The sequence below is a fragment of the Periophthalmus magnuspinnatus genome, chromosome 2 (genome assembly GCF_009829125.3).
Source record: "Periophthalmus magnuspinnatus isolate fPerMag1 chromosome 2, fPerMag1.2.pri, whole genome shotgun sequence".
NCBI lineage: Eukaryota > Metazoa > Chordata > Actinopteri > Gobiiformes > Gobiidae > Periophthalmus > Periophthalmus magnuspinnatus.
Genome location: NC_047127.1, coordinates 16,251,266 through 16,278,224, shown reverse-complemented (window position 1 = coordinate 16,278,224; position 26,959 = coordinate 16,251,266). Strand labels below are relative to the sequence as shown.

The 26,959-nt window shown below is 41.7% G+C and overlaps 1 protein-coding gene across 1 annotated transcript; it reads left to right on the top strand.

Moving 5' to 3' along the window:
- Positions 1 to 823: 823 nt before the first annotated feature.
- On the top strand, positions 824 to 26,959 carry LOC117381664 (protein EFR3 homolog B-like). The gene is made up of 22 exons (XM_055226665.1): positions 824 to 882; positions 2,106 to 2,182; positions 2,312 to 2,439; positions 2,868 to 3,018; positions 3,095 to 3,216; positions 3,461 to 3,595; positions 3,781 to 3,876; positions 4,856 to 4,934; positions 5,833 to 5,968; positions 6,954 to 7,106; positions 7,611 to 7,722; positions 7,926 to 7,977; positions 19,793 to 19,962; positions 21,956 to 22,031; positions 22,232 to 22,393; positions 22,592 to 22,723; positions 23,892 to 23,959; positions 24,187 to 24,320; positions 24,387 to 24,478; positions 25,005 to 25,053; positions 25,129 to 25,232; positions 26,793 to 26,959. The coding sequence occupies exons 1-22, from the start codon at positions 876 to 878 to the stop codon at positions 26,922 to 26,924; spliced, it is 2,367 nt and encodes a 788-aa protein (XP_055082640.1). The 5' UTR covers positions 824 to 875; the 3' UTR covers positions 26,925 to 26,959.

The following is a 26,959-nucleotide window of genomic DNA, read 5'->3' as shown; positions in this document are numbered from 1 at the left end:
TACCTGTTCAGATGAGTATCTAGTTTTGATGCTAGTTTTAGCATCTATTAGCATCAGATTTTTGATATGTTTGACAACTCTACAACAACTCAAGCTCTGAGTACCATATTACTGCACTAATACTGTACTTCAACTGTAGTATCTGTACTGTAGTCTAAAACGAGACTGAAGTAGGTCTGAACTAGCTCCAAAGCAGCACTAAACCAAGTAGACCAGGCCTAAATCAGGACTGAAACTGTTCTCAACCAGGTCTAATAGTAGTAGTATGTATTAGTATTGTGTCGTAATGAGTGGTGGATCAAAGATCCAGATACAGGACTCAAAAACTGAACAGAGTTTATTTCAAAGCAAAATGCAAAGGCCAGGCATCGGGAGTCGGGTCAGAGGCTGAGGTGATTGGTGGGTCCAAAAAACAGGATCACGGGAGGATAAATTGGAGGATAACTGCATAATCTGGCAGCGTGTGTAGAAATGAGCAGGGTCTTTGTACTTCAGAGGTTGATTACTGATCGACTGCAGGTGAGTAGTGGGTGGTGACAGACTCTCTGCCCAGCTCCAGGCACAAACACAGAAGGGAGGGGGGAGACAGCACAGAAACACAGGAAAAAACTGCAATCTTGACATATTATATGAGAGATGTTGCGTGTGAAAGCAGTAGAAGTAGTCTAGTAGTAGTAATATTAGTACAGAGTAGTAGTATTTGAGAGCTGTTGAGTGTGGAGGCAGTGGCAGTAGCAGTAGTAGTAGCAGTAGTAGTTTTACTCTTAGTACAGAATGGTAGTAGTAGTAGTACAGGGCAGTAGTATTATTTGAGAGAAGCTGAGTATGGAAGCAGGTCATGTGATCAGAGGATTAGTGAGAGGACAGCAGCGCTCATGTACGGTGAGCACCTCACATTTAATATCTTTTGTTTTTAAATATATTTCTAAATGATTGGAACATATTTATGTTTTGTTGGGTGATTGACACAATAATGTAATAGTTTTGGTCATAGTTTTGTAGCTGTAAAATGTCTGCTTTTATTTTGTTTATAAATGTGAACTCTGGACTTCAGTGCTTCACCCTCACACAGCAAATACTCACTTGGATATTATTATGAATAATGACTCAAATTCATACAAAAATACAACTGAACCAAGACTACACCAGGACTACACTAGGATTGTACCAGGCATAAACTAGGATAAAACTAGGACTACACCAAATCAAAACCAGGTCTAATCCAGGTCTAATCCAGGTCCAAACCAGGTCTACACCAGGACGACACCAAGACTACACCAGGACTAAACCAGGACTACATAGTGACTAAACTGGGACTAAACCAGGACTAAACCAGTGCTGAACCAGGATTGGACCAGGGCTACATGAGAACTAAACCAGGACTAAACCAGGGACTAAACCAGGACTACATAAAGACTTGTCCAAGACTAAACCAGCGTTGGATCAGGCATAAGGACTGAACCAGGACTTGATCAGGTCTTTGTTGTTGTGGGAGCAGCAGCAGGCGGTCATGTGACAGAGTAGGTCACATGACTGAACAGAAATGTAAAAGCGTTACATAACTGTGGATTAGACCGGACCTTTTAAATCCATTCATTTAAACACACTCAGAGAAACAAACAGCAGCACATCTGGACACAAACATCTGCACTCATCTGACTCGGGACAGACTGACAGTAGTGAAGCTGCCAATCTGCGCCATCAGCCCCTCCTACAAACAACACACACTCCACATTCATGCTAGGCAATGTGATTGTCTTGCCTAAGGACACAACCATAGTTTTTGTCACTCCCATCCAAGTTCTGACTAGGTTGGCCCTGCTTAACAAAAAATACCAGACAAGATCTTACCATGGCTTATGATGATTCTACGCTCACAAAAGGACAGCAAAACATTCAATTACATCAGAAGTTTCCTTTAGAGTCCAGTTGTTTGTGCTTTGTAACAAAATGGTACATCAAGACTAAACCAGGACTAAACCAGGACTAAACCAGGACTAAACCAGGACTAAACCAGGACTAAACCAGGACTAAACCAGGACTAAACCAGGACTAAACCAGGACTAAACCAGGACTGAACCTGGACTAATTTCTCTCTGTCTCAGGTCTGTGTGGATGCTGTTGGGCTCTGAGGCCCCGCTACAAACGACTGGTCGACAACATCTTCCCTGAAAACCCAGAGGTAAACCAGGACTAAACCAGGGCTAAAGCAGTGCTAAAATAGTATCAGTATTTTCGGGATGGAGCAGAGGATGAGCAGAGGTGCAGAATATTTCCTGTGGACAGTATTATGGTGTGTCTGTATTCTCAGGAGGGTCTGGTGAAGGTGAACATGGAGAAGTTGACGTTCTTCGCTCTGTCAGCTCCAGAGAAACTCGACCGAATTGCTGCCTATCTGAGTGAGAGACTGACCAGAGACCTGCACCGCCACCGATACGGGTAACACTACTAGCACTACTAGTACTACTACTAGTGCTCCTACTGCTACTACTATTACTACTATTTTATGCAGTACTGTATGTAATACTGTCCAGTTTTAACGGTGAATGCTGTGGATGTGATCAAACCCAGCTGTACAACCTGCTGCTGTGGAAGTTATGAATGAGATGAAACAAGCTGGTAAAGATGTTGACATGTTCCATCTTCTGGATCTGACGCCTATGGTTGGAACTGAAGGCTGAGCTGAAGTTCATGAAGAGACTCAAAATCAGAAGAGTCCCTGTGCACGTGGAGTTTATGCAGTACTTTCTGCATTACTTCGTGGCACAGTTACATAGTGATTGCAGTACTTTATATGCAGTACTTTGTGCAGGTATGTGGTGATGGCAGTAGTTTTGTAATACTTTATGCAGTATTTTGTGGTACAGGTACGTGGTAATCGCAGTAGAGGCTCTGGAGCAGCTCCTCTCGGCCTGTCACTGTCAGAGCATCAACCTTTTAGTGGAGAGTTTTCTGAGCACGCTCCGTCTGCTGCTAGAGACAGAACGCCCCCACCTGCACATGCTGGCTACTGATGCTGTGAGCACTACTTATACTTCTACTATTGATACTACTGCAAATACTCCTGCTCGTAAAAAAAACTTTTCTGTCTCAGTTTGTGAAGTTTGCAAACATCGAGGAGGACACTCCGTCGTACCATCGCAGCTATGACTTCTTTGTGTCCCGATTCAGCCAAATGTGTCACTGCCAGCATCAAGACCTGGAGACACAGAACAAGTCAGTCCTGCTTTAGTCCTGCTTTAGTCCTGCTTTAGTCCTGCTTTAGTCCTGCTTTAGTCCTGCTTTAGTCCTGCATTAGTCCTGCATTAGTCCCGCTTTAGTCCCACTTTAGTCCCACTTTAGTCCTGCTTTAGTCCTGTTTTAGTCCTAGTTTGGTTTTAGAATCTTTGTTTGGTATCAGAGGACTTCAGGGCGTGGTTTAGACCTGTTATAGTCCTGGTTTAGACCTGTTTGGTTCTAGGATCCGTGTGTCTGGTATCAGAGGACTTCAGGGCGTGGTGAGGAAGACTGTGGACTGTGAGCTTCATGTCAACATCTGGGAGCCTCCTCACATGGAGCAGATCATCCCCGCTCTGCTGGTTAACCTACAGCACAGGTACTACAAATACCACTACTACTACTGCAAAAACTACTACTGCATGACAGTGATAATATATGTTTACATTATATTTTTCAGTGGACAGAGGATCCCCACACATCACCACTACTTTTATTTGATCTGTGTGACTGTGTAAAATGTACTTTTACTTCATATTTCTGTGTAAACTGTGTTGTCTGCAGTGGGTTTCCGGCTGAACAGACTGAAGTGTGTTTCAGAGAACTGTTAGGACGAGCGGCGTACGGACACATCGCCAACACCATTCGCCCTGTACTTATGTAAGACGAACACTATTACTACTACTATAACCAAAATACTACTATACGTCCTGTGAATCAAATATACCATAGTCAGTGAGACTTCTAACTGCTGTGTATTATCATTGTATAACTGCACAGGTAGTTTTGGGAACACTTAATCACTGCTCTATATCCATACACCATGAGCACCGTGAGCAACAAACAAATGAACTACTGTTAGGAGGGACTTGCTACAACTAAAAAAGAAATAACTAATGCGTTGAACATATATGGACAGGAACAAGCTTCTCAGATTTAAAAGTGAACTATTTTCAGTTTGTGGGACCATGGCATAAGCGGATTAAACAACCCGAGTCTCTTTACTCGAGGCAGGTACGGAGGCTGCCAGAGGCCATTTTAAAAGATGATTCCCATCCTCTAAATTATGAATTCTAACTGCTCCCATCACAAAGAAGCTTTAAAGAGCCTTTCTATAAAAAACAAGTGCTACAAAACCCCTTTGTTCCAATGGCCACAAGTGCCCTGAACAAGTGATGTTAATATATGTATAATAACCAATAATATATAACCAGAATACAGCCATACGTACTTACGTAGAGATATATACATGTATAATACTACTATAACCAGAATACAGCCATACGCACTTATGTAGAGATATATACATGTATAATACTACTATAACCAGAATACTGCCATACGTACTTATGTAGAGATATATACATGTATAATACTACTATAACCAGAATACTGCCATATGTACACAGATCATGTAATCTGTATCTAATCTGTATCCAACATTCTTAGCCTCCTCCTTGAGTTTAAACATAAGTGTCATATTACAGTCTCATGTGAGGTTGACAGGCACCTCATGTAAAATGTATCTAAATTATGTGATTACACCATAAACTGTATAACAGAAGATTATTAATAGATTACAGTTTAAACGAGTTATATGTTGAATATTAAAGTGTTACTGAGCGCTTGTTTGCTGTAGGCACCTGGACAATCACAGTCTGTGGGAAGGACGAGGCTTTGCTGTGCGATGTTTTCAAATCATCATGTACTCCATACAGGTAAAAAACAAACCTAACCCTCTAACCTAAACATTAATCTAACCTATCCTAACCCATCTACTCCATACAGGTCAGACACAAACCTAAGCTTTAACCTTTAACTTAACCCTTGACTTAAACCTAAACGTGAATCCAACCAATCCTATTCTGTCTACTCCATACAGGTAAAAAGCAAACCTAAACTAAGAGAATTTTAACTTTTAACCTTTAGCCTAACACTTAGCCTCACCTAAGCTTGTCATGATATCCACTTATCCTTATATATGAAAACTGGGACAGTATATTCTGGGGCTAAATATTTATCATGGTTACATTTTCTTTCCAAAAATGTGGATATTTTTTGCCATTTTTATGTAAGACGGTCAGATCTGTAGAGAGTAGAATAAATAACTTCTCTGGCTCATTATGAGTTCATTCTGATATTCATTTGCTGCAGCTCTCATCTAATTATGCAGTATACTTAAAATGTGTTTACTGGGACTATCCTGCTTTGAATCAGTAGCATAAAGTAATTTCAATATTATCGTTTATTATGATATTTCTCTGTAGCAATATATCGTGCTTCAAATTTGTTATAGTGACAGATCTAACCTAATCCTTAACCTAACCTATCCTAACCTGTCTACTCCATCCAGGTCAGACACAAACCTATCTTGTTTCCTCTCCAGGACAAACAGAGCAGGTCAAGTTTAAGCTGTTGGCAGTGCCCTGTGACCTTTGACTCCAGCTCATTCCTAAGATGTAAAGTCTGTCATGCAACAAACTGAATACCGTTGAGTGCATCGACATATTCAAGATTAGATACACACAGTAAACACTCTTTAACCTAAGATGTGTGTATATATGTGTGTATGTGTGTATATGTGTGTATAAAAAAGTATATATGTGTATATTACAGTCTCAGCACTCTCACCTGGTGGTGCAGCAGCTCCTGGGTCATCTTGATGCTAACAGTCGCTCTTCAGCTTCGATCAGAGCCGGAATCATGGAGGTTCTGTCTGAGGCAGCGGTCATAGGGGCCGCCGGGTCTATAGGTATGTGCTACCATACACTACTACTACTACTACTACTACTACTACTACTACTACACTTCTACCGAGGACACAGGGTCTGTACCACTATACACTACTACTATACTTCAAAGGTCACAGATCTACATGCCTGTAATATACTACTACTGCTACTATTAAAACTATACTCTAGTACTGAGGCCATGGGGTCTATAGTTCTGTACCAATGTACTGGTACTACAAATTATTATTATATTATTCTACTATTACCACAGGACCACGGGGTCTATAGGTCTGTACTACTAAACAATACAATTACTACTACTACAACTACTATACCTAATGTACTACTACTACCAATACTGGTACTACCACTACAACCACAGGATCATGGGGTCTATAGGTCTTGTCGATTTCTGTTCTGTTGCATGAAGAACGGTTGCAGAGGCACGGGGATCGCTCTGTAGGTCTTTACTTTTAGGTTAAAGGCAACGTCCAGCAAAATTCAAAGAACCAACCAGTTATACTACTGTTACTTACTGTTACAGAGTGAGTGTTACATATTAAGAAATTTCAAGTAAAGTCAAACAAAGTGAATGTTTTATAACCGTCCTAGAGTGGGAGTCACACAAAAAAGGGGCTCATAAGAAATGTGGCCTTAACCAAAATGACCAGAACATAGCTGTTATCTTGCTTTAGTGTGATATATGGCCACTGCTGCATGATGGGAAACAGAACGTTTTGCACCTTTCTAAGAAAGTAAGCAATGTATTACATTTGTATATTGTCCACAGTTTGTACTACTATACAATACTATTACTACTACTACAACTACTATACTTCTACTGAGGCCACAGGGTCTATAGGTCTGTACTAGTGTACTATTACTACTGTTACTGCTACTACTACTACTACTAATACCAAAGGCTTAGTTCTTGTTTAGTCCTGGTTTAGTCCTGGTTTAATCCTGGTTTAGTCCTGGTTTAGTCCTGTTTTATTCTCTCTCCAGGCCCCACAGTGTTAGAGGTCTTTAACACTCTTCTTCGGCAGCTGAGGCAGAGCGTGGACTATGAGCTCACCGGTTTCTATGACAACGCCGGCAAACACAAAACCAGCTCTGTGGAGGAGAGGACCCTCCAGGATGCCGTCATACGAACCATTGGTCAGAACACACAAATAAATAAAACACTATTGAGACTACTGCTGATGCTGTACTTGTTCCTGAGAGCCCTCCCTGTGTATCAGATGCCTTCCCTGTGTATCAGATGCGCTCCCTGTGTGTCAGATGCCTTACCTGTGTATCAGATGCCCTCCCTGTGCGTCAGATGCCCGCCCTATGTCTCCATGGGGTCTTATTCTGTGTAAAAGCTGCTAACCCTGTAGTTTAGACCTCTACAAATGTGTTTTGAAATGCATGGGATTCTTGGATTAGTTTAACGTTCTGATGTGAATGCTCTTGGTTGGGTTTAAAATGTGACTCAAAACTAGATTTTTATCAGAATATTTATACAGAAAACAGCCCTACATATGAAAAAAAATGAAAGTTTTTTAAAAGTACTAAAAAAGATAATGTACCAGATGCCAGTATTGGAAATTTGGAATGAACTCAAATCAAAAGTAAATAATGATGTAATTTTTAACCTCTGTTTTCTCTCTCTCTTGCCAGGCTCGTTTGCCCACACGCTGCCCATCTACCAGAGGTCAGAGGTCATGCTCTTCATCATGGGAAAGATCCCAGTGCCAGGGATCTACCCAGACCTTGGCGCTCCTAATGCTGGGTACAGACCACAGACCCAGCACTACAGTATTATATCACTCACATCATAGACTGCATGGATTCTGCTGTCAGGCATTTTGGTCTTAAAATGTCCACATTAACTTGTTCTACATGATCCTGGTGTTTTTACTCCTCTGTTTTGTCGCTAAATCGAGATATAACGATATTTTTAAAACAATTTTCATTCTAATAAAATGTTTTTAGGTTTGAAGGAAGTCGTATGATCCAAGTGATGCTCCTCAAGTCTCTGCTGCAGGTCAGAAAAACTAAAGTTAGACAACAGTTCATGACTGAGTCTCATTATTTCCTCGTGTCGTTTGTTGGTGTGTTTGCTGGTGTGTTTCCTGGCGTGTTTCCTGGCGTGTTTTTTGGAGTGTTTGGTTTGCGGTTGTGTTTGCTGGTGTGTTTGTTGGTGTGTGTGCTGGTGTGATTGCTGGTGTGTTTGTTGGTGTGTTTGTTAGTGTGTGTGCTAGTGTGTTTTCTGGTGTGTTTGCTGGCGTGTTTGTTGGTGTGTTTAGTGATGTGTTTGCTGGTGTGTTTGGTGATATGTTTGCTGGTGTGTTTGTTGGTGTGTTTGGTGATATGTTTGGTGGTGTGTTTGTTGGTGTGTTTGTTGGTGTGTTTGGTGATATGTTTGGTGGTGTGTTTGGTAGTGTGTTTGTTGGTGTGTTTATTGGTGTGTTTATTGGTGTGTTTGCTGGTGTGTTGCTGGTGTGCTTGCTGATGTGTTTATTGGTGTGTTTACTGGTGTGTTTATTGGTGTGTTTACTGGTGTGTTTATTGGTGTGTTTGTTGGTGTGTTTGCTGAGGTGTTTGCTGGTGTGTTCATTGGCGTGTTTATTGGTGTGTTTGGTGATATATTTATTGGTGTGTTCATTGGTGTGTTTGCTGGTGTGTTTGTTGGTGTGTTTGCTGATGTGTTTATTGGTGTGTTTGGTGATATATTTGCTGGTGTGTTCGTTGGTGTGTTTGCTAGTGTGTTCGTTGGTGTGTTTGCTGATGTGTTTATTGGTGTGTTTGCTGATGTGTTTGCTGGTGTGTTCGTTGGTGTGTTTGTTGGTGTGTTTGATGGTGTGTTTTCTGGTGTGTTTATTGGCATGTTTGTTGGTGTGTTTGCTGGTGTATTGCTGGTGTGTTTGCTCATGTGTTTATTGGTGTGTTTGCTGGTGTGTTCGTTGGTGTGTTTGCTGGTGTGTTCGTTGGTGTGTTTGCTGATGTGTTTATTGGTGTGTTTGCTGGTGTGTTCGTTGGTGTGTTTGTTGGTGTGTTTGATGGTGTGTTTTCTGGTGTGTTTATTGGCATGTTTGTTGGTGTGTTTGCTGGTGTGTTCGTTGGTGTGTTTGCTGGTGTGTTGCTGGTGTGTTTGCTGATGTGTTTATTGGTGTGTTTGCTGGTGTGTTCGTTGGTGTGTTTGCTGGTGTGTTTATTGGTGTGTTTGTTGGTGTCGTTGCTGGGGTGTTTGCTGGTGTGTTCATTGGTGTGTATATTGGTGTGTTTGGTGATATGTTTGGTGGTGTGTTTGTTGGTGTGTTTGGTGATATGTTTGGTGGTGTGTTTGTTGCCGTGTTTGCTGGTGTGTTTGCTGGTGTGTTTATTGGTGTGTTTGGTGGTGAGTTTGTTGGTGTGTTTGGTGATATGTTTGGTGGTGTGTTTGCTGGTGTGTTTGTGGGTGTGTTTGTTGGTGTGTTTGGTGATATGTTTGTTGGTGTGTTTGGTGATATGTTTGGTGGTGTGTTTGTTGGTGTGTTTGCTGGTGTGTTTGCTGATGTGTTTATTAGTGTGTTTAATGGTGTGTTTGCTGGTGTGTTGCTGGTGTGTTTGCTGATGTGTTTATTGGTGTTTACTGGTGTGTTTATTGGTGTGTTTGTTGGTGTGTTTGCTGGGGTGTTTGCTGGTGTGTTTATTGGTGTGTTTGGTGATATATTTGGTGGTGTGTTTGGTGATATGTTTGGTGGTGTGTTTGCTGGTGTGTTTGTGGGTGTGTTTGTTGGTGTGTTTGGTGATATGTTTGTTGGTGTGTTTGGTGATATGTTTGGTGGTGTGTTTGTTGGTGTGTTTGCTGGTGTGTTTGCTGGTGTGTTTGCTGATGTGTTTATTAGTGTGTTTAATGGTGTGTTTGCTGGTGTGTTGCTGGTGTGTTTGCTGATGTGTTTATTGGTGTTTACTGGTGTGTTTATTGGTGTGTTTGGTGATATATTTGGTGGTGTGTTTGGTGATATGTTTGGTGGTGTGTTTGTTGGTATGTTTGTTGGTGTGTTTGCTGGTGTGTTTATTGGTGTATTTGGTGATATGTTTGGTGGTGTGTTTGTTTTTGTGTTTGTTGCCGTGTTTGCTGGTGTGTTTATTGGTGTGTTTGGTGATATGTTTAGTGGTGTTTTTGGTGTGTTTGTTGGTGTGTGTTTGGTGGTGTGTTTGTAGGTGTGTTTGGTGATATGTTTGGTGGTGTTTTTGGTGGTGTGTTTGTTGGTGTGTTTGCTGGTGTGTTTGCTGGTGTTTTTGCTGGTGTGTTTGTTGCCGTGTTTGCTGGTGTGTTTGCTGGTGTGTTTATTGGTGTGTTTGGTGATATGTTTGGTGGTGTGTTTGTTGGTGTGTTTAGTGATATGTTTGGTGGTGTGTTTGCGGGTGTGTTTGTTGTCATGTTTGGTGATATGTTTGTTGGTGTGTTTGTTGGTTTGTTTGGTGATGTGTTTGGTGGTGTGTTTGTTGGTGTGTTTGTTGGTGTGTTTGGTGGTGTGTTTGTTGGTGTGTTTGGTGATATGTTTGGTGGTGTGTTTGGTGGCATGTTTGGTGATATATTTGGTGGTGTGTTTGGTGGTGTGTTTGGTGATATGTTTGGTGGTGTGTTTGTTGGTGTGTTTGGTGATATGTTTGGTGGTCTGTTTGGTGGTGTGTTTGCTCATGTGTTTATTGGTGTGTTTGCTGGTGTGTTCGTTGGTGTGTTTGCTGGTGTGTTGCTGGTGTGTTTGCTCATGTGTTTATTGGTGTGTTTCGCTGGTGTGTTCGTTGGTGTGTTTGCTGGTGTGTTTGTTGGTGTGTTTACTGCTGTGTTTATTGGTGTGTTTGTTGGTGTCTTTGCTGGGGTGTTTACTGGTGTGTATATTGGTGTGTTTGGTGATATGTTTGGTGGTGTGTTTGTTGGTGTGTTTGGTGATATGTTTGGTGATATGTTTGGTGGTGTGTTTGTTGCCGTGTTTGCTGGTGTGTTTGCTGGTGTGTTTATTGGTGTGTTTGCTGGTGTGTTTGTTGGTGTGTTTGTTGGTGTGTTTGGTGATATGTTTGGTGGTGTGTTTGCTGGTGTGTTTGTGGGTGTGTTTGTTGGTGTGTTTGGTGATATGTTTGTTGGTGTGTTTGTTGGTATGTTTGGTGTGTTTGTTGGTGTGTTTGGTGATATGTTTATTGGTGTGTTTGCTGGTGTGTTTGCTGATGTGTTTATTAGTGTGTTTAATGGTGTGTTTGCTGGTGTGTTCCTGGTGTGTTTGCTGATGTGTTTATTGGTGTTTACTGGTGTGTTTATTGGTGTGTTTGTTGGTGTGTTTGTTGGTGTGTTTGCTGATGTGTTTATTGGTGTGTTTGGTGATATATTTGCTGGTGTGTTCGTTGGTGTGTTTGCTAGTGTGTTCGTTGGTGTGTTTGCTGATGTGTTTATTGGTGTGTTTGCTGGTGTGTTTGCTGAATTGTTTATTGGGGTGTTTGCTGGTGTGTTCGTTGGTGTGTTTGTTGGTGTGTTTGATGGTGTGTTTTCTGGTGTGTTTATTGGCATGTTTGTTGGTGTGTTTGCTGGTGTGTTCGTTGGTGTGTTTGCTGGTGTATTGCTGGTGTGTTTGCTCATGTGTTTATTGGTGTGTTTGCTGGTGTGTTTGTTGGTGTGTTTGCTGGTGTGTTCGTTGGTGTGTTTGCTGGTGTGTTCGTTGGTGTGTTTGCTGATGTGTTTATTGGTGTGTTTGCTGGTGTGTTCGTTGGTGTGTTTGATGGTGTGTTTTCTGGTGTGTTTATAGGCATGTTTGTTGGTGTGTTTGCTGGTGTGTTCGTTGGTGTGTTTGCTGGTGTGTTTGCTCATGTGTTTATTGGTGTGTTTGCTGGTGTGTTCGTTGGTGTGTTTGCTGGTGTGTTTATTGGTGTGTTTGTTGGTGTCTTTGCTGGGGTGTTTGCTGGTGTGTTCATTGGTGTGTATATTGGTGTGTTTGGTGATATGTTTGGTGGTGTGTTTGTTGGTGTGTTTGGTGATATGTTTGGTGGTGTGTTTGTTGCCGTGTTTGCTGGTGTGTTTGGTGGTGTGTTTATTGGTGTGTTTGGTGGTGTGTTTGTTGGTGTGTTTGGTGATATGTTTGGTGGTGTGTTTGCTGGTGTGTTTGTGGGTGTGTTTGTTGGTGTGTTTGGTGATATGTTTGTTGGTGTGTTTGGTGATATGTTTGGTGGTGTGTTTGTTGGTGTGTTTGCTGGTGTGTTTGCTGATGTGTTTATTAGTGTGTTTAAAGGTGTGTTTGCTGGTGTGTTGCTGGTGTGTTTGCTGATGTGTTTATTGGTGTTTACTGGTGTGTTTATTGGTGTGTTTGTTGGTGTGTTTGCTGGTGTGTTTATTGGTGTGTTTAGTGATATATTTGGTGGTGTGTTTGGTGATATGTTTGGTGGTGTGTTTGCTGGTGTGTTTGTGGGTGTGTTTGTTGGTGTGTTTGGTGATATGTTTGGTGGTGTGTTTGTTGGTGTGTTTGCTGATGTGTTTATTAGTGTGTTTAATGGTGTGTTTGCTGGTGTGTTGCTGGTGTGTTTGCTGATGTGTTTATTGGTGTTTACTGGTGTGTTTATTGGTGTGTTTGTTGGTGTGTTTGCTGGGGTGTTTGCTGGTGTGTTTGTTGGTGTGTTTGGTGATATATTTGGTGGTGTGTTTGGTGATATGTTTGGTGGTGTGTTTGTTGATATGTTTGTTGGTGTGTTTGCTGGTGTGTTTATTGGTGTATTTGGTGATATGTTTGGTGATATGTTTGGTGGTGTGTTTGTTGCCGTGTTTGCTAGTGTGTTTGCTGGTGTGTTTATTGGTGTGTTTGGTGATATGTTTAGTGGTGTGTTTGTTGGTGTGTTTGGTGGTGTGTTTGGTGGTGTGTTTGGTGGTGTGTTTGGTGATATGTTTGGTGGTGTTTTTGGTGGTGTGTTTGGTGATATGTTTGTTGGTGTGTTTATTGGTGTGTTTGTTGGTGTGTTTGCTGGTGTTTTTGCTGGTGTGTTTGTTGCCGTGTTTGCTGGTGTGTTTGCTGGTGTGTTTATTGGTGTGTTTGGTGATATGTTTGGTGGTGTGTTTGTTGGTGTGTTTGGTGATATGTTTGGTGGTGTGTTTGCGGGTGTGTTTGTTGTCATGTTTGGTGATATGTTTGTTGGTGTGTTTGTTGGTTTGTTTGGTGATGTGTTTGTTGGTGTGTGTTTGGTGATGTGTTTGGTGGTGTGTTTGTTGGTATGTTTGTTGGTGTGTTTGTTGGTGTGTTTGTTGGTGTGTTTGGTGGTGTGTTTGTTGGTGTGTTTGGTGATATGTTTGGTGGTGTGTTTGGTGATATATTTGGTGGTGTGTTTGTTGGTGTGTTTGGTGATATGTTTGGTGGTGTGTTTGGTGGTGTGTTTGGTGTTATGTTTGGTGGTGTGTTTGTTGGTGTGTTTGGTGATATGTTTGGTGGTCTGTTTGGTGGTGTGTTTGCTCATGTGTTTATTGGTGTGTTTGCTGGTGTGTTCGTTGGTGTGTTTGCTGGTGTGTTGCTGGTGTGTTTGCTCATGTGTTTATTGGTGTGTTTCGCTGGTGTGTTCGTTGGTGTGTTTGCTGGTGTGTTTGTTGGTGTGTTTACTGCTGTGTTTATTGATGTGTTTGTTGGTGTCTTTGCTGGGGTGTTTGCTGGTGTGTTCATTGGTGTGTATATTGGTGTGTTTGGTGATATGTTTGGTGGTGTGTTTGTTGGTGTGTTTGGTGATATGTTTGGTGATATGTTTGGTGGTGTGTTTGTTGCCGTGTTTGCTGGTGTGTTTGCTGGTGTGTTTATTGGTGTGTTTGGTGGTGTGTTTGTTGGTGTGTTTGTTGGTGTCTTTGGTGATATGTTTGGTGGTGTGTTTTTCTGGTGTGTTTGTGGGTGTGTTTGTTGGTGTGTTTGGTGATATGTTTGTTGGTGTGTTTGGTGATATGTTTGGTGTGTTTGTTGGTGTGTTTGGTGATATGTTTATTGGTGTGTTTGCTGGTGTGTTTGCTGATGTGTTTATTAGTGTGTTTAATGGTGTGTTGCTGGTGTGTTTGCTGATGTGTTTATTGGTGTTTACTGGTGTGTTTATTGGTGTGTTTGTTGGTGTGTTTCTGATGTGTTTATTGGTGTGTTTGGTGATATATTTGCTGGTGTGTTCGTTGGTGTGTTTGCTAGTGTGTTCGTTGGTGTGTTTGCTGATGTGTTTATTGGTGTGTTTGCTGGTGTGTTTGCTGATGTGTTTATTGGTGTGTTTGCTGGTGTGTTCGTTGGTGTGTTTGTTGGTGTGTTTTCTGGTGTGTTTATTGGCATGTTTGTTGGTGTGTTTGCTGGTGTGTTCGTTGGTGTGTTTGCTGGTGTGTTGCTGGTGTGTTTGCTCATGTGTTTATTGGTGTGTTTGCTGGTGTGTTCGTTGGTGTGTTTGCTGGTGTGTTCATTGGTGTGTATATTATTGTGTTTGGTGATATGTTTGGTGGTGTGTTTGTTGGTGTGTTTGGTGATATGTTTGGTGGTGTGTTTGTTGCCGTGTTTGCTGGTGTGTTTGCTGGTGTGTTTATTGGTGTGTTTGGTGGTGTGTTTGTTGGTGTGTTTGGTGATATGTTTGGTGGTGTGTTTGCTGGTGTGTTTGTGGGTGTGTTTGTTGGTGTGTTTGGTGATATGTTTGTTGGTGTGTTTGGTGATATGTTTGGTGGTGTGTTTGTTGGTGTGTTTGCTGGTGTGTTTGCTGGTGTGTTTGCTGATGTGTTTATTAGTGTGTTTAATGGTGTGTTTGCTGGTGTGTTGCTGGTGTGTTTGCTGATGTGTTTATTGGTGTTTACTGGTGTGTTTATTGGTGTGTTTGTTGGTGTGTTTGCTGGGGTGTTTGCTGGTGTGTTTATTGGTGTGTTTGGTGATATGTTTGGTGGTGTGTTTGCTGGTGTGTTTGTGGGTGTGTTTGTTAGTTTGTTTGGTGATATGTTTGTTGGTGTGTTTGGTGATATGTTTGGTGGTGTGTTTGTTGGTGTGTTTGCTGGTGTGTTTGCTGATGTGTTTATTAGTGTGTTTAATGGTGTGTTTGCTGGTGTGTTGCTGGTGTGTTTGCTGATGTGTTTATTGGTGTTTACTGGTGTGTTTATTGGTGTGTTTGTTGGTATGTTTGTTGGTGTGTTTGCTGGTGTGTTTATTGGTGTATTTGGTGATATGTTTGGTGATATGTTTGGTGGTGTGTTTGTTGGTGTGTTTGGTGATATGTTTGGTGGTGTGTTTGTTGCCGTGTTTGCTGGTGTGTTTGCTGGTGTGTTTATTGGTGTGTTTGGTGGTGTGTTTGTTGGTGTGTTTGGTGATATGTTTGGTGGTGTGTTTGCTGGTGTGTTTGTGGGTGTGTTTGTTGGTGTGTTTGGTGATATGTTTGTTGGTGTGTTTGGTGATATGTTTGGTGGTGTGTTTGTTGGTGTGTTTGCTGGTGTGTTTGCTGGTGTGTTTGCTGATGTGTTTATTAGTGTGTTTAATGGTGTGTTTGCTGGTGTGTTGCTGGTGTGTTTGCTGATGTGTTTATTGGTGTTTACTGGTGTGTTTATTGGTGTGTTTGTTGGTGTGTTTGCTGGGGTGTTTGCTGGTGTGTTTATTGGTGTGTTTGGTGATATGTTTGGTGGTGTGTTTGCTGGTGTGTTTGTGGGTGTGTTTGTTAGTGTGTTTGGTGATATGTTTGTTGGTGTGTTTGGTGGTGTGTTTGTTGGTGTGTTTGCTGGTGTGTTTGCTGATGTGTTTATTAGTGTGTTTAATGGTGTGTTTGCTGGTGTGTTGCTGGTGTGTTTGCTGATGTGTTTATTGGTGTTTACTGGTGTGTTTATTGGTGTGTTTGTTGGTATGTTTGTTGGTGTGTTTGCTGGTGTGTTTATTGGTGTATTTGGTGATATGTTTGGTGATATGTTTGGTGGTGTGTTTGTTTTTGTGTTTGTTGCCGTGTTTGCTGGTGTGTTTGCTGGTGTGTTTATTGGTGTGTTTGGTGATATGTTTAGTGGTGTGTTTGTTGGTGTGTTTGTTGGTGTGTGTTTGGTGGTGTGTTTGTAGGTGTGTTTGGTGATATGTTTGGTGGTGTTTTTGGTGGTGTGTTTGGTGATATGTTTGTTGGTGTATTTATTGGTGTGTTTGTTGGTGTGTTTGCTGGTGTTTTTGCTGGTGTGTTTGTTGCCGTGTTTGCTGGTGTGTTTGCTGGTGTGTTTATTGGTGTGTTTGGTGATATGTTTGGTGGTGTGTTTGTTGGTGTGTTTGGTGATATGTTTGGTGGTGTGTTTGCGGGTGTGTTTGTTGTCATGTTTGGTGATATGTTTGTTGGTGTGTTTGTTGGTTTGTTTGGTGATGTGTTTGGTGGTGTGTTTGTTGGTATGTTTGGTGGTGTGTTTGTTGGTATGTTTGGTGGTGTGTTTGTTGGTGTGTTTGGTGATATGTTTGGTGGTGTGTTTGGTGGTATGTTTGGTGATATATTTGGTGGTGTGTTTGTTGGTGTGTTTGGTGATATGTTTGGTGGTGTGTTTGGTGATATGTTTGGTGGTGTGTTTGGTGATATGTTTGGTGGTGTGTTTGTTGGTGTGTTTGGTGATATGTTTGGTGGTCTGTTTGGTGGTGTGTTTGCTCATGTGTTTATTGGTGTGTTTGCTGGTGTGTTCGTTGGTGTGTTTGCTGGTGTGTTGCTGGTGTGTTTGCTCATGTGTTTATTGGTGTGTTTCGCTGGTGTGTTCGTTGGTGTGTTTGCTGGTGTGTTTGTTGGTGTGTTTACTGCTGTGTTTATTGGTGTGTTTGTTGGTGTCTTTGCTGGGGTGTTTGCTGGTGTGTTCATTGGTGTGTATATTGGTGTGTTTGGTGATATGTTTGGTGGTGTGTTTGTTGGTGTGTTTGGTGATATGTTTGGTGGTGTGTTTGTTGCCGTGTTTGCTGGTGTGTTTGCTGGTGTGTTTATTGGTGTGTTTGTTGGTGTGTTTGTTGGTGTGTTTGTTGGTGTGTTTGGTGATATGTTTGGTGGTGTGTTTGCTGGTGTGTTTGTGGGTGTGTTTGTTGGTGTGTTTGGTGATATGTTTATTGGTGTGTTTGCTGGTGTGTTTGCTGATGTGTTTATTAGTGTGTTTAATGGTGTGTTTGCTGGTGTGTTTCTGGTGTGTTTGCTGATGTGTTTATTGGTGTGTTTATTGGTGTGTTTGTTGGTGTGTTTGCTGGGGTGTTTATTGGTGTGTTTGGTGATATATTTGGTGGTGTGTTTGGTGATATGTTTGGTGGTGTGTTTGTTGGTATGTTTGTTGGTGTGTTTGCTGGTGTGTTTATTGGTGTATTTGGTGATATGTTTGGTGGTGTGTTTGTTTTTGTGTTTGTTGTCGTGTTTGCTGGTGTGTTTGCTGGTGTGTTTGCTGGTGTGTTTGCTGGTGTGTTTATTGGTGTGTTTGGTGATATGTTTAGTGGTGTATTTGTTGGTGTGTGTTTGTTGATGTGTTTGGTGGTGTGTTTGTTGTTGTGTTTGGTGATATGTTTGGTGGTGTGTTTGGTGGTGTGTTTGGTGATATGTTTGTTGGTGTGTTTATTGGCATGTTTGTTGGTGTGTTTGCTGGTGTTTTTGCTGGTGTGTTTGTTGCCGTGTTTGCTGGTGTGTTTATTGGTGTGTTTGGTGATATGTTTGTTGGTGTGTTTATTGGCATGTTTGTTGGTGTGTTTGCTGGTGTTTTTGCTGGTGTGTTTGTTGCCGTGTTTGCTGGTGTGTTTGTGTGTGTGTTTGTTGTCATTTTTGGTGATATGTTTGTTGGTGTGTTTGGTGGTGTGTTTGTTGGTGTGTTTGTTGGTGTGTGTTTGGTGGTGTGTTTGTTGGTATGTTTGTTGGTGTGTTTGGTGATATGTTTGGTGGTGTGTTTGTTGGTGTGTTTGTTGGTGTGTTTGGTGGTGTGTTTGTTTGTGTTTGGTGATATGTTTGGTGGTGTGTTTGGTGGTATGTTTGGTGATATATTTGGTGGTGTGTTTGATGATATTTTTGGTGGTGTGTTTGGTGGTGTGTTTGGTGATATGTTTGGTGGTGTGTTTGTTGGTGTGTTTGGTGATATGTTTAGTGGTGTGTTTGTTGGTGTGTGTTTGGTGATATGTTTGGTGGTGTGTTTGGTGGTGTGTTTGTTGGTGTGTTTGGTGATATGTTTGGTGGTGTGTTTGGTGATATGTTTGTTGGTGTGTTTGCTGGTGTGTTTGCTGGTGTGTTTATTGGTGTGTTTGGTGATATGTTTGGTGGTGTGTTTGTTGGTGTGTTTGGTGATATGTTTAGTGGTGTGTTTGTTGGTGTGTGTTTGGTGATATGTTTGGTGGTGTGTTTGGTGGTGTGTTTGTTGGTGTGTTTGGTGATATGTTTGGTGGTGTGTTTGGTGATATGTTTGTTGGTGTGTTTGCTGGTGTGTTTGCTGGTGTGTTTATTGGTGTGTTTGGTGATATGTTTGGTGATGTGTTTGTTGGTGTGTGTTTGGTGATATGTTTGGTGGTGTGTTTGGTGGTGTGTTTGTTGGTATGTTTGGTGGTGTGTTTGTTGGTATGTTTGTTGGTGTGTTTGGTGATATGTTTGGTGGTGTGTTTGGTGGTGTGTTTGGTGGTATGTTTGGTGATATATTTGGTGGTGTGTTTGTTGGTGTGTTTGATGATATGTTTGCTGGTGTGTTTGTTGGTGTGTTTGGTTATGTGTTTGGTGGTGTGTTTGGTGATATGTTTGGTGGTGTGTTTGTTGGTGTGTTTGGTGGTGTGTTTGGTGATATGTTTGTTGGTGTGTTTGGTGGTGTGTTTGTTGGTGTGTTTGGTGATATGTTTGGTGGTGTGTTTGGTAGTGTGTTTGTTGGTATGTTTGGTGATATATTTGGTGGTGTGTTTGTTGGTGTGTTTGGTGATATGTTAGGTGGTGTGTTTGTTGATGTGTTTGTTGGTATGTGTGTTGGTGTGTTTGCTGGTGTGTTTGGTGATATGTTTGGTGGTGTGTTTGTTGGTGTGTTTGATGATATGTTTGGTGGTGTGTTAGTTGGTGTGTTTGTTGTGTGGTTAGTGATATGTTTGGTGGTGTGTTTGTTGGTATGTTTGTTGGCGTGTTTGCTGGTGTGTTTATTGGTGTATTTGGTGATATGTTTGGTGATATTTTTGGTGATATGTTTGGTGGTGTGTTTGTTGGCATGCTTGGTGGTGTGTTTGGTGGTGTGTTTGTTGGTGTGTTTGTTGGCGTGTTTGGTGATATGTTTGGTGGTGTGTTTGTTGGCGTGTTTGGTGATATGTTTGGTGGTGTGTTTGTTGGTGTGCTTGTAGGTGTGTTTGCTGGTTTATTTGCGGGCATATTGTTGAACATTCCCTGGGAATGTGACTCTAACTGTAGGCACTGATCTGTCTGAAGATCTTACCCTAGTTAGATTGTAATCTACGCATTGTTTTAACACAATCTGACTTTAAAAACCTGATTTAGCTGTAATTACAATAGGTGAGTTAATCTGTGCTGTTAAACAAATCCCTCTCAAATAATATTACAGTCACAGGTTAGCTAGCATTAGCCAACAGTCAGTTAGTCACCTGCATTTTTTGTTGAAAGTCAAACTCCGAAACAGGACCATGAATGTTCAAATTGACATAGACTCCTAAAAATGTGCTATTTAAATCCATTTTGTATTTTTTTCTTGAGTTTTCATTTGTTTTTGTTGTTTTTTTTGTTTACTTATGTTTGCATTGTATCTTCATGGTAACTGCTGAACATTCTGGCCATACGCATACATGAAAAACACCCCCAGCATGATGTCACCATCAGTTGTATGTTCTGTAAGAGTGTCTATGCGTGTCTTGGTGTGTAGTGGCGTGTTTGGTGTCATGTTGTCTCATCTTGTGTTGTATGTTCAGGTATCATGTCACTGTGAGAGTGCTAACCTCCTCACCGCTCTGCCCTGCTCGTTCTTGGAGCCGCTGCTTTGCTTCACTCTGATGGATGACCCTGAGATCAGGCTCCTGGTGCTGTCCATCCTCACATCACTCATAGACCGAAGACACAACAGAGACACACTACAGACCAGGCAAGAAGGGTGCCATACTTCCCCCAGCTTGTTATCTCCTACTGCAGCCTATCTTATCCCGGATTTTAATGTCACTCCCAGCCAATTTGGTCATAGTTAGTTCCGAGTGACATTAAACTAAGTAACCTGGTCATAAGCTATACCGAAGAGGAAGGTTTTAAGCCTGGTCTTAAATACAGAGACTGTGGGGGCCTGTTTAACATCAGCAGGGAGTTGATTCCATAGCACAGGAGCTTGGTAACTGAATGCTCTCCCTCCCACTGTACTTTTGGACACTCTAGGAACCACTAATAGTCCTGCATTCTGAGAGCGGAGTGCTCTGTTTGGCTGGTACGGGACAATAGCATCTTGCAGATAGGATGTGGCCATACCGTTTAGGGTTTTGTATGTCAGGAGGAGGACTTTGAATTTGATTCTAAGCTCAACAGGAAGCCAGTGCAGATATTTTAGTACAGGACTGATGTGGTCTCTTCTTTTAGTTCCTGTTAGGACTCTGGCCGCTGTATTTTGGACCAACTGGAGGCTCCTTATAGTACTTTTGGGGCAGGCGGCGAGCAGAGAATTACAGTAATCAAGTCTGGAAGTAACAAATGCATGGATGAGTTTTTCAACATATTTTTTAGGTAAAATATTTCTAATTTTAGTAATATTTCGCAGCTGAAAGTATGCGGTTTTACAAGCTAGGTTTATATGGGCTGTGAATGAGAGATTTTGATCAAATAGGACTCCAAGATTTTTTACAGTAGGGCTAGAAGCTATACTCACATTGTCGAGTGCAATCTGGTCCAACAGAGAATCTCTTTGACCTTTGGGACCAACGACAATGACCTCTGTTTTTTCAGGATTTAAGAGCAGGTAATTCAAGGTCATCCAGGTTTTGATGTCCTTCACACAGGCACTGAGTTTATCTATTTGATCAGTCTGATTTGGTTTCATTGATAAGTACAGAGTGTCATCAGCATAGCAGTGAAAATTAATGCCATGCTTTCTAATAATGTTACCTAATGGCAACATATACAGAGTAAATAGGATTGGACCAAGCACAGATCCTCGTGGAACACCACAGGCTACTTTAGAACAGGGAGAGGTGCACTGGTTTATACTAACAAACTGGTACCAGCCCGTTATCAGCAGCTAGTAGTAAGTCATTTGTTACTTTAAGCAGTGCAGTCTCTGTGCTGTGGTGAGCTCTGAATCCAGATTGAAATTTTTCAAATATATTATTGTCCTGCAGGTAGCGGCAGAGCTGTTTCACCACAACTCGTTCTAGAATTTTTGAGAGGAAGGGAAGATTAGAGATAGTTCTGTAGTTGGCTAGTTCATCAGGATTTAGGTTAGGTTTTTTTCAAAAGGGGTTTAATCACAGCATACTTAAAGGACTGAGGAACGTAGCCATTTTCTAACGACATATTTATTATGTTATGGATGGAATCTATTATTAGGGGGAGGGCTTCTTTGAGGAGTCTGATTGGAATATGGTCAAGCATACAGGTTGATGGTTTGGACGACATGATGGCTGAGGTAATCTCCACCTCATCAACAGGAGTAAATATATCTAATATTATTAGAGGATCTATGTGGGATATTGGTATTACAGACTGGATTTGCTCAGAGCTGATTTTTGGAGTAACTTTGTTGATTTTGTCTCTAATGGTTGTAATTTTGTAATCGAAGAATTGAAGAAAGTCATCACAACTAATGTTCGAGGGGATAAGAGACTCATTAGCAGTGTGGGAGTTTCTCAGCCTGGCTATAGTGCTGAACAGAAATCTGGGGCTATTTTTGTTTACTTCTATTAGATTTGAATAGTATCTGGTTCGGGCTTTCCGCAGAGCGGCCTTATAAGTGAGCAGGCAGAGCTTCCATGCCTTCAGAGACTGCTCAGAGCGCGAGCGGCGCCAAAGCTTCTCTGTGCGTCTTACATGGACCAAACCAGGACCAAAACAAATCCAAAACCGGTCTATTACAATAGAGTTTTGTTATATTTTTACAGTGTCGAGATTGACATCTCGGTTTTGGAGCTGAGGGAGGAACACTGCTCCCGACAGGACATTCTCTTCATGAGGAAGGTACTGTAGTATTAGTAGTAGTAGCAGCAGCAGCAGCAGCAGCAGCAGTAGTAGTAACAGTAGTCGTAGCAGTAGTGGTAGCAGTAGTGGTAGTAGTAGCAGTAGTGGTAGCAGTAGTGGTAGTAGTAGTGGTAGTAGTAGCACTAGTAGTAGCAGTAGTGGTAGTCATATTTTGTTGAATTCTATTTTTGTTTTCCCAGAATGCTCCGAGTTTGTACCGACATGTTTTCCTGGCATTTAAAGAGGAGAGCAATGGGCGGGACCATTACCACGCCCTCTTTATCCTATTGGCTGTTGTCCTCCTGGAATTGGCCAATGAGGAGGTGGTGGTGGACCTCATACGATTGGTCTTCGCTCTGCAGGTCTGGACCAGGACTAAACCAGGGCTAAACCAGGGCTAAACCAGGGCTAAACCAGGGCTAAACCAGGACTTAGAGAGGGCTAAACCGGGACTCAACCAGGACTAAAGTAGGACCAGATATGACTGAAGCAGATTTGTTGTCTGATTGGTTGACCTTGGATTCCCCTAAAGTTCTCTCTGCTCTGTGATTGGCTGTCAGGAGCTGGCCATGTCCAATCAGGAGGGGTTATCTGTGTTTAATCGCTGCGGTATCCAGGCGGTTTGTGCAGCGTTCCTCAGTCTGCTCTGTCAACTCGGTCCTCCTCCAAATCTGAAGACATACATCACACAGGTACTACTTCACTACTACTACTACTACTACTACTACTACTACTACTACTACTACTACTACTACTACTACTACTAATATTACTACTACTAATACTGTGCACATGTGTGTTCGTGTGTGCGGGGGGGTGTTTGCGTGTACGTGTGTGTTTGCGTGTACGTGTGTGTTTGTGTGTGTGTGAATTCTTGATATTCTTACAAGTAACATAAAACAGCATGAAACACTGTCCAGTCAGGATGAGCCCACAGGTTCACAGTCACTGCAGCTGAAGAGCAGAGCCGGTGCACAGGGGGGCAGCAGAGGGCTGAAGCTCCACCAACATTTGATCAGAAGCATAACAGAAACAACAGTGTCAGAAGTGTTATTTTTAAATAATGGTTTATTATGAATATTGAAAAGAATTGTAACTGACAATGAAATGATTAGATAAAAAAAAGAAAAAAAAACACTATATAATTACTACAAGACAAATATTCCCTTTTTGATTAGTATTTATCATTTTAGTTTACTTCTCTATTTATTTAGTCTTATTTAGGCTGGCTAGTGTGTTTATGTTTTACTTATGTTTTATTTACTTGTTTAGTTTTGACTTATTTTATTATTTATTGATTATTTTATTATTTATTTATTATTTATTTTATTATTTATTGACTTATTTATTAGTTTTGACTTATTTTATTATTTTTAATCATTTTAGATTTGCCAGTGTTTCCTCTGAGGAGCCCTCTGCACCGGGAGCTGTGGTTGGCTGTGGCTGCTGGGCCCTGGCTCGTGGGCCCTGGAGGTTTGGTCTTGACCTCATCTCTTCTCTGGGCCCTGGGCTGGTGTCCTGTGGCTGCGGGTGACCCTGTTCCTGGTGCAGATGGTTCCTCTGGTGGCGCTCTCTCATCTGGTTCATCTTTATCCAGCCTGTTCCACTTAAACATATTTTAAATGAAACCGAGGTATTTTAACATGTGTTGAGGTGGGGGGTGGGAGTGTGCGTTGGGGTGGGGGGTTGTTTGGTTATGATTATTGATGTGTTGGGGTTGGGTTGTTTGTCAAATTTATTTGGACCTCCATGGTTTGAAAATTCTGTGTACGGCCCACACTATACTACTATTCCTATGACTACTACTACTACTACTACTACTATTACTACTCCTTTAATTGTGATCCTCGTGTATTTCAGGTGGTGGAGAGCTGCAGGACAAAGGCACCATACCTGCTGCCAGAGTTCGTGTTCTCTGACTCCCCGGGGTAAAAATCAAAAATATACTTGAGTTATTATCAGATGACACACACACTGGAGGATTGGTGGTTTGCTTCCCTTTCAACTTAATGTGCACTGTTATCTTGTCCTTGAGTAAGACATTTCACCATTATAGTCTAGTCTCATTATGTCACTGGTTATGAAAGGTAGGGCATCTGGCTTGATCAAGTTTGCATCTTGCCTTTTTGATGATCTTTACCAATGTGTTTGTCAGTCTTCCAGAGGGTGAGTTGGAAGTGGAAACATGCTGTCTCTTCGATCAATCAGGAATCTCTGAGGCACTAACAGGAAGTAGCTACGGTGCTCACAGCGACAGATTGAACTCGCCCTACATCCCTCAGCTCTCAGGTCAGAGGTCAACCATCTAGTGTCTATTCTCTAGTATTATTGTTCTTTAATGTGGTGTCTGTTTAGATGAAGACCGCCTCTCGAGGAGGAAGAGTGTGGGTGACGTCATCTCTCTGCAAATGGACCTAAACCCAGAGACCAGACAGGTCTCACTACAGGTCTGAACATGGGACTAAACCTGGGACAAACCTGGACTAAACCAAGGCTAAACCGGGTCTAAACTGGGACTAAACTGGGTCGAAACTGGGAATAACCCGGGACTAGACCAGGAGTAGGCCAGGACTAAAATGGGGACTGGTAAAGACTAGATACTGAACCAGGACTAAATCTGGACAGTAGATTTAGACTAATAACAAAACAGGTCTAAATGTGGGTCTAAATTGGGACTAAATCTGGGACTAAACCAGGACTAAACAGGGGTATACCAGGACCAAACCTTGACTAGACCAGGTACTACACTGGGGACTCAATAAGAAATACACTAAAGACTGAACCAGGACTAAAAACCTGGAATGTAGATTTAGACTACCGTAATAAGACTTAACTTAACAAGGACAAAACTAGGACTAGACCAGCGACAAATCCAGAACTAAACCTGAGAATAAACCTGGGACTAAACCTTTGACTAAACCAGGACTTAACCAGGACTAAACCAGGAATAAAGCAGAATTTTTCTATTGACAGAAACCTCAGACAGAGCAGATCACTTTTGAGACTCTGAAGAACGCCATCGGTGAGCCTGGGCTGAGCTATAACAGAAAAACAGATGAGTTATATATTTAAATGATACAGTTTGGTCTTGTCGCAGAGGATGCTGGGGGCGCAGAGGAGGAGCAGAAGAGGAGGAGAGAGGTCACTGAGAGGTTCCAGACTGCACCCTTTGAGGAGATCGCTGCTCTCTGCGGGTCAAAGGTCAGATTTGAAATACTATGAAACATAATGCCACATTTACATTTTCAAATACAATAATTGATCTAAAATAATGGGTAATCTGAATAAGTCTTTCAGCCAATCACAGCTCTGGGTTTGATGGTGGTTTATTTAAAAGAAGGTGCATTTAACCTTTGATCCTCTGAATGGCTCTGGTTTGACCTTGGGCAAAAACAGGAAATGCCATCTTGTCCTTCACCTGTAAAACATGTGTATTTATAATAGACTGCATGTATAAATAACAAACCTGCCTGCTGCCGCGTTCCAAACAGGAAGTGAGCACGGGTGATTAGCATGAGCCTCTCTCTGTAACTGCTGCTATCAGGCTCATCATTTTGGTCTTAAAATGTTCGTATTAACCCACTCTACATGATCTTGGTGTTTTTATATCACTATTATGTCTGTAAATCAAGATATGAACACTAAAACTAGACAAATCAGGTGCCTAGTCGCTCCTGATAGTATTAGCAACAGGTTTGATTGACAGCTCATAGGAAGGGGAGTAACTTTCAACAACTCTTTGGTTGCTATGATACTCACGGTTAGAATTCCAAATTCATTTGACCGGAGCTGCACACTGTGGGTTGCGTCACACTCACTTAGTCCACGTCTTTATACAGTCTATGGTACTTATGCAGGCGCTATTTAAATTGCTGCCGTTTTTTTGTCTCTGACACTGAAAATATGCTAAAAGTACTCTAAAGGGAACATATTTCCACTTGATTTCTACCTGCTCTTTTGCGGTACTGTAAACATCAGCACAACAAAGCACTGCTCTGCCAGATAGTTGCTGTAGAAAACAGTAACCTACATGTATTTAACGTGAGTTAAAATGTTACTCTCATGTTACTCTATTCTCTGATCTCTGTTCTAATGTTGTTTCCTCATCACAAACAGACCTGGAGTTGTGTTTTGTTTCATTCACACATGTTTAACACACAAACCCTGCATATTTAGACTGAGTTCTTCTCTCAAACTGAAAACACTCTGTTCCACCTTGTGATGTCATGTGGTAATACAGGAAGTGCTCCACTGTGTTTTTAAACTCCACACACCTTCACTAGAATCATTTGGATGATTTCAGCCCTGGAATTGCGAATTTCTACTGAACTAAAGAGAATAGATACCTGTTAACTTGAAAACTACCACTTCATGACATCACAAGGTGGAACAGAGCATTTTGAACTTTGGAGATGTAGACAGACTAATAATAAAGTGTTACTCAAACATGTGTGAATGAAACAAAACACAACTCCAGCTACATTACAATATGGCTTAAAGGTCACAAGAGTAAATTTTGCATAATATATGACCTTTAAGAAAATAAAACTGGAGAAGGAAGAGCGTACGCCACAGTGGGCGGTGAAAACGGGGCTTTGATTAAAGGAAAGATTGATTGATTAAAGGTTACTCAAACATAAATCACTCCAAATGCAACTTCAGAGGGTCAATGAGAAGAAAACTACTATAACATGATTAAAAGCTCTGAAAGTCCATTTTGTATCATAGTTCTACTTTAACCTGGTTCTGTTGTTGGTCCAGAGGCTGCTCCAGTCCGGCCTACAGCACGTGTTTGAGCTGATCATCAGACCTCCTCCATCGCCATCTGGGCCCTCTGCTCCAAAGTCCACCCCAGTCTATGACATCCAGTACCCTGACCTGTGTGTGTACTGAACCAGGACTAAAACAGGACTAAAACATGACTAAAG

Bases quoted from the DNA above. Each gene is read 5' to 3' on its own strand.
- LOC117381664 (XM_055226665.1), top strand. The intron at 3,596-3,780 runs GTACTACAAATA...TGTTGTCTGCAG, and splicing joins CTGGTTAACCTACAGCACAG to TGGGTTTCCGGCTGAACAGA. The intron at 19,963-21,955 runs GCAAGAAGGGTG...ATATTTTTACAG, and splicing joins AGAGACACACTACAGACCAG to TGTCGAGATTGACATCTCGG.